This window comes from Drosophila subpulchrella, chromosome 3L (genome assembly GCF_014743375.2).
Source record: "Drosophila subpulchrella strain 33 F10 #4 breed RU33 chromosome 3L, RU_Dsub_v1.1 Primary Assembly, whole genome shotgun sequence".
NCBI lineage: Eukaryota > Metazoa > Arthropoda > Insecta > Diptera > Drosophilidae > Drosophila > Drosophila subpulchrella.
The window spans coordinates 19,530,449-19,537,270 of NC_050612.1; the positions used below are offsets into that span (position 1 = coordinate 19,530,449).

At 43.9% G+C, this 6,822-nt stretch overlaps 1 protein-coding gene across 1 annotated transcript; it reads left to right on the forward strand.

Moving 5' to 3' along the window:
- Nucleotides 1–1,008: 1,008 nt before the first annotated feature.
- On the forward strand, nt 1,009–6,391 carry LOC119555513. The gene is made up of 3 exons (XM_037866932.1): nt 1,009–1,056; nt 1,239–1,298; nt 4,576–6,391. The coding sequence occupies exons 1-3, from the start codon at nt 1,009–1,011 to the stop codon at nt 6,268–6,270; spliced, it is 1,803 nt and encodes a 600-aa protein (XP_037722860.1). The 3' UTR covers nt 6,271–6,391.
- The last annotated feature ends 431 nt before the right edge of the window (nt 6,392–6,822 follow it).

A 6,822-nucleotide genomic window follows, 5' to 3' on the forward strand; every position in this document is an offset into this window, starting at 1 on the left:
AAAAGCTGTTCACATATTTATATAGCTGGCTGTACCATATATGGGCAAACATTTAGACAAACAACAGCATACTCAGTGGGGTTTTCTTCTGGGTTTGGGGCTGGGGCTGGGGAGTCGGGTGACTGGGGAGGTGAGAATGGCTACTGGTGCTAAAAATGGGTCACATTCTTGTCGTTGCACGTTGCCCCATGAATGGCGTTCATTTTGTGGCGCCAAGGCGTTGCAAGCTGCTGGAAAAACAGACAGCACAAAAGTAGCTCTCTCCGGAGTCCAAAGGCCCTCGGCGGAGGCTTCCCCCATACACTGAGAGAAACTAAGAGAAGAGCAATGTGGAATGGAGAAGAAATGGATCTAGAAAACAGTCTTAGGCAATTATGTTATTTTACAAAGATTCCGAGGTATATACATGTATACCTATATATATATAAAATATTTTTATTTTATAAGAAAAATAAACACCTGAAATATTTTGTAGGGAATAGTAAAGTACAAACTAAGTAAAAGAATCTAAATACTATAGTATTTCTGTAAATGATCAATGTATCTGAGCACTTTTTTGGAAACCTTTCCAAACCTTTAAAGCTGGAATGCCTATTTTCCCCAGTGCACCACTTATGGCCACCTCCTGCCCCGGCAGGCTCGTTAACACTTTTCCCAGCAGCTTATTTATTGCATATCAAGTGACACCTCAATCCCAGGCCAGATCTGCTGGGATCTGGAGAGAACAGGGCTAACTGCTGTGGGCCGATGTGAGCCGGTCCAAACTAAATGACGTCGTCAACGTCGCTTCAGAAATGTTTTGGCATAAATTAAACAAGGGCGGGCGCACTCCTGCATTGTCCAGCTGGAGGATGGAGCAAGGAGCATGGAGCCATGGAGTTTAGAGGATGAAGGGGATCCTAGTCCAGTACGGTCTGTTTGCCTTCCATTTTGTCACACATTGGGGCTCAAAGAGCAACGCCAATTTGTCTGAAATGTTTTGAATTCTAAGCGAGGACGGGGACGAGAATGGGCGATGATGGCCAGATCTTGATGGCACCGGCATGTGGATGTGATGTATGTGGGATGTTTTGGGATGCTGGGATGTGCCAGCTCTTTGTGTCGCCTGCCATATTTGCCCAGTGGAGCGTGGTCCTGGCTGAGTGTTGTATTGCAGGTGGATTCGATCCTGCTCCTACCGCTCCGGGCTATTTGATTTTTCCATTTTCCCCACTCCAACTCCAACTCCCACTCCCCAGCGGGAGTCAATCAATTCGGATGTGGATGTGGATGCGGTGGCCTCCACGGCTGAGGGCTCCGTGTGAATTATGTGGCGATAAACTTGGCCAGGATGGTGCAACTTGTTACCCATATTGTGTGGCAGCACCTGAAAGCGAAACACCTGCTGCAGATGCCACAGCGCTGGCGAGGCTCACACGTTGATCTTATCGCCGCTGCACTGCACACACCCAAAATGAAAGAGTTCGGCCCAAAAAAAGGAAAAGATACAGGAGAAAAGAGCCGAGGAACTCAGCCAGAAGATTCTCCGGCAGCACAGTAGGGGCTCTGTAAATAGGAGTGGCTTTAAAGCATCGGATCAAATGGAATCGCTATTTCTTTTGGTTGAAACAGAATATTAGTTGTAATAGCTTTAAAAAAAGAGAATCTGAAAATATGTAATAACCAGTATTCTTTTGATATAGTTTACAAAGAAGTCTAAAAGTATGCAATAATATGTTGTTGAGAAATTTATGTAGAGATCATAAGCAGCTTAGAACATTTCCCCTTATTAAAAAGAAAAGAGCTCTACAAAAAACATTTCAACATTTCTTAAGCTTCATGTAAGCTTTAAATTACCAAAGAAAAGGGGTGTTATTTTAACCAAACTTATAAAATTCTATTTTTTCATTCGGCTACTATTAACTTTCCCCCGACTGTGGTGGGCTGCCGTGCTACGTAGCTCTCCTGCAACTGCAACTGCGAGTGGCACACCGATCCAGGTCCGGGCTTATCTCACTGACCATGATGATGATGCTGCCTTGGCCTTGGGCGTCGTCTTCTGGCCCCCTTCTTCTGAGCCCCCTCCCCCTCTTGGGGTTTCTGTTTTTGTCGTCCATTCGTTGCCATTACCCCTAGCACCATTTATTTACATTCATTCCTTATTATTTTCGTGTGCCTTCGGATCCGGGGTCTTGGGAGTTGGACGCTGGGAGTTGGCCGAGTCAAGGGCCGCGGCTCGCCTCATTGTCTGGCCACGATGCGATGGATGCTCATGGAACTGCCAAGGGAACTGCCTGCTAATTTCGCCTTTTCACAGATCCCCCTCAGCCCCTTCCTCGACCCCTCTGTCCACTGCAGCTCCTTTTGCATCCAAAGTTGCGATTTTGGGGCCCAGCTTGTGTGGGTTGCGGCTCAGGCGAATTCCTTCGCCTTAGTTTCAACGTCTTTAGCTGCTGGGGGATTTCAGTGCGAAGGGGGTAATTCGGGTATATAAGCTGGATATTCAATACAATACGTTGGGAATGCATCATACTATTTAATAACATTTAAATAAGACAAAAGTGTTGAACGGAAATAATGTCCTGGACTAGTTTTGTTTGTATTGCTAGGAATAAAAACTTTTCCCATTATATGTTTAAAATATTAAGTATTTTCTTAAACATGTATTTAGAAATACATGTTTTAGCTATAAGACATACTAACTTTTTAATACAGATATTAAAAAAAAATATGTGAAGAAGGGTAACCCCAAGTCGACTCGATCTGATATAACCCACCAGCAGAAACACTGAATCGACTAGTGGGAGGCTCATGAAAAATTGAGCAAGTGCCGCACTTGCAATTTCAACAGCTCATCTGCCGCTGTGGAAAATAATTTCTTGGCCCAGCAGCATTTTTAGTCTTATTTTATTTTTTTTCTGCCTTAACTTCACGTTGAGCAGAATTGGAATAGTTCTGGACCTCAGTTCCCTGTTCATTTCCACTCTTCGAGTTTTACAACTGGCAAGTGCTTAGATTTTAGTTTCCTTTCAATGCGAAAGAAAAAAGAAAATGCCAATCAGAAAACAGCCACACTTTCCATTGTCGGAACAAGAAAATAATTGCACCTTGATAGTATTTTTGCATGAATAAAGTGTAAATTATGCATGAATAAAGCTGGGCAAATGAAACTGAGCTGGAAAGAAAGCCTGGGCGAAAAAGAAATAAAGGGGCATTTTTGCTAGAGTTCCTGATTAGTTGGCATTTTTGTTAAGCATTGGTTAAGGGGCTCTTACTTTTCTGGGTTATTTTGCGAGTTCCTTTTTTGCTCTTACAAATAGTTACTATTTATATATAAATACTCACAATAAACGTAAAGGAATAATTTATCTACAAAATCATTAATATACAATGTCTTTTGAGTATAAAAATAGTTATACATTATTTTACCCATTAAAGAAATTTAGTTTACTTTTATGCTTTCCATCTGATTAGGGAATTGATTTAAAAAGAGGCCATTTATCTTAAGCTCCTGTAAGCTCCTTTGCTTTTGATTTTCTTGACATGACTTCTGAATATTCTCCTCCGCATTACTTAATTGTGCTGTAAGTATTCCATTTCCTTCTTTTTCCCCTGTATTCGGTCTGACCAACTCGAAAATCGATTCAAATCAGTGGGAGTTCTGTCAACGACAAAAACCTTCAATCAAATTGGAGTATGCCAAAAATCCGAGCCATGCATTGGGCAATTCAATTACAAAGCCCAGCAGGAGATGAATGAAGCTGTCTCCCTTCACCTAGTATGTCCCCATCCCCTTTTCACTTGTCATGTCAATGACCAGGTAGCAAGGACTCATCGCTCACCTGGCGACATGTCAATGGAAAGCCGGGGAAATGGGGCGGCGACAAAGTTCCGAAGATAAAGCTCTTGCCATGAATATGCAGCTGATGTGCACTTGCACCCATAGAACCCGAACACACCGCCCAATTCCACCCGGCTTTCCCCCATTTTCCCCCATTTCCCCACCCACTTTCCACCGCTTTAGCCTTAAGCTCCTGCTGCTACTCACTTTCCTCACAGACGACAGTCTTTTGCACTCGCCCATGCATTTTTCCATCGAGCAAAAACATTGAAAAGCGAGTCATAGATTTCCGTTTGTGCGCCTCGGAAACAATGGCATTTTCATGTTGCACGTAAAACGTACCAAATAAACCCGGGTAAATTCTGTGGAGAGGGGAGGGGATTCAGAACAGATAGAACTGGCACAATATAAACTTAAGTGCAATTCCATTTTTACCGATATTCCTGCCACTGGCGCCTTTTTAAGTGAAGTGAACCAAACACAAATCACACAAATCGCAGCGATAATAGCAAAAGAACCCAAAGTGCCCCGGGTTATAATGGTGGATAGGATAGTCGAAATAAAACCAGCTGATCGATGGGTGGACATTTCCGGTACAGATTAGGTTAGGTAAGCGACCTTTGTCCAGGGTTAGCATAAAAAGCAGGGGAATACTCTGGATAGGCACAGTTCAGCTGAAACACTCATTATGGTAAGTCAACCAAAAGAGAGTCTTTGGGAAGTACTTCATATTGGTGTTTCAATTTCTCCCTTAGCATTCCCTGCGACTTCTGGTTCTCCTTGGTCTTCTACTGGCCACTCAGGGAGGAGTCTTGGATCGGGATAATACTCTGCCGATGGCCTCTTTACCTGAAGAAACTAAGACCGCAGAGGTCAAGCAGGAAGTGACCAACGGAAACCAGGAAACTCAAGCTCAATTGACTAGCTCCTCCAATCCCCAAGATCTTCCGGCAAACCCGATTTCTGAAGCTACTAAACCCGTAGAACTGAAAGTTACCAATGAAAATCAGGCAACACAAACTCAGAAGGCCAACTCCATCAATGCCCAAGTTGTCCAGGAAAGCCAGGCTCCCTCTGATGTCATTAAGCCCATAGAGGTTGTACCAGAAGTCACCAAAGAAAGTCTAGAAATCCAACCCATTTCCAATGAGATACCTAAGGATCAAGAACTGCCCAAATCAGATGTGAGCACTCAAAACCTTCCTAATGTCCAGGAAAGCCAACCCCAGCTGGTGCACGCCAAGGTAGATCCTTCTGATGACATCAAATCCGTAGAAGTTGCACCAAAAATCACCAATATAAACCAGGAAGTCGAAGTGCAAGAAGTCCAACCCACTTCCAATGAGATACCCAAGGATCAGAGACTGCCTAAAAAAGAAGTAGTCCCTGCTCAAAACCTCCCCAATACTCAGGGTCGATCTGTTCAAGACCTGGACAAGATCTTCAAGTACCCGGAAGTGCAATTGATTGACGGATCTTTATCCTCTTCCAACCAGTATCAGAACCTCTACAACAAATACCAATCCCATCCAAAGGTGGAAATCATTTCCGTGGTGAACACCACTACAGCGGATGCCAATGTGACAGAGCAAATCCGCAACCAGACCATCTACTATTCCAACCAGAAGAAGACCGGATTTCCCTTTCCCTTCCTGCCCAATCCCTTCGAGAAACTAGAGCAGCAGCAACCCATCTATATTAATCTAAATCAGACTGCCAACTCCACAGGCAATGTGACCTACCAGACCCATATCCACGGGGGGACCAAGCCATTCCCCTACCTGCCCAATCCCTTTACGGACTTCCCCAACGTTGTGGGTCTCAGCTTGGTGCTTCTTCCGAATCCCTTCTACGTAAACAAGTATCAGAGCCAGAACGTGACTGGATCGCAGGGTAATGTGACATACGATTACATTGGAAAGCTCCGAGCCTTTTCGGAGGAAACCCAAAAGGAGCAGAAACAGCGTCAGCAGCAATCTCAGAAGCCCAATTTCTACCTGATCCCCAATCCTCTGGCCAATCAGGTTTCCAAAGATGGTCAAAAGGGCGATGCCAATGTCGTGCTGCCCGTGAATTTAGCTGCTCTGCCTCTTTTGGTTCCCGCTCCGGAAATGTTCCAAGGCAAGGCTTCTTCGGGCAGTATCAGCTTCCAGGATCTGATCAAGGCCACCAATGTGCATGTGAGTCAGCCTCTTAAGCTCCAGGCCAACAACGGTCTTAGCCAAATTCAGAAGGAGCGGGCTGCCATCCAGCAGCTGATCCTCAGCCATCTCAGCGAGCAGCAGAAACGGTTCGAGAAGCAATCTTTGGGAAGCGGAAAGAGCTCCCAGTCGGCTGGACCGGTTGGAGTCGTCCAGGAGGAGGAGGAGAGCTCTGTTCTGTTCGCTGTGGAGATCCCGAAGCCCATCTACCGATTCTTCAAGGGCATCTTTGGGGGTTTCTCCAAATGAGAAGCAGGACGAAGATCAACCCGTCGGAATGAACAATCAAGAACTATAGAAGAACTAGGATAGAGCACACATTAATATTCATAAATATTCATTAAATAAAGTAAATTGCATACCCACCTTATAAGAAATTCTTTAACTTTGAGTAAGATGCTGTATAATATAGTTTATATAGGTATAAACAGATAAGGCATCGCAATGTAATGTACATCAAAATCAAAACACTTATAAGAAATGGTTGTATTTTATGTATGATTCTATATAATACCATTTAAGTTGTTTTATTTAAAGCATCTTATTTAATACCCCACCAACAAATTTCTCCCAAAGCTCCAATTTACCAAATCCCAACTAGTTTTCTCCCCAGAGTGGCACAACAAACACAAAATTTCAATCTACTCCCCACACATTACCAGACTTTCCGAGCTTTCAAAGAAAACTCGTGCAAATGTGATAAATGTGTGTATTTAGGAATCATTACGCGGGCATTCCATTCATGTCAGGAGTTGGGAGGAGGAAGAGCTCACACATTCGTCATTCCATATTAGGTTATCA

Coding starts and splice junctions, on each gene's coding strand:
- LOC119555513 (XM_037866932.1), top strand. CDS start 1,009: ATGGGCGATGATGGCCAGATCTTGATGGCACCGGCATGTGGATGTGAT. Junction 1,057..1,238: donor CACCGGCATGTGGATGTGAT/GTATGTGGGATG, acceptor CCCACTCCCCAG/CGGGAGTCAATCAATTCGGA. Junction 1,299..4,575: donor CCTCCACGGCTGAGGGCTCC/GTGTGAATTATG, acceptor TTTCTCCCTTAG/CATTCCCTGCGACTTCTGGT.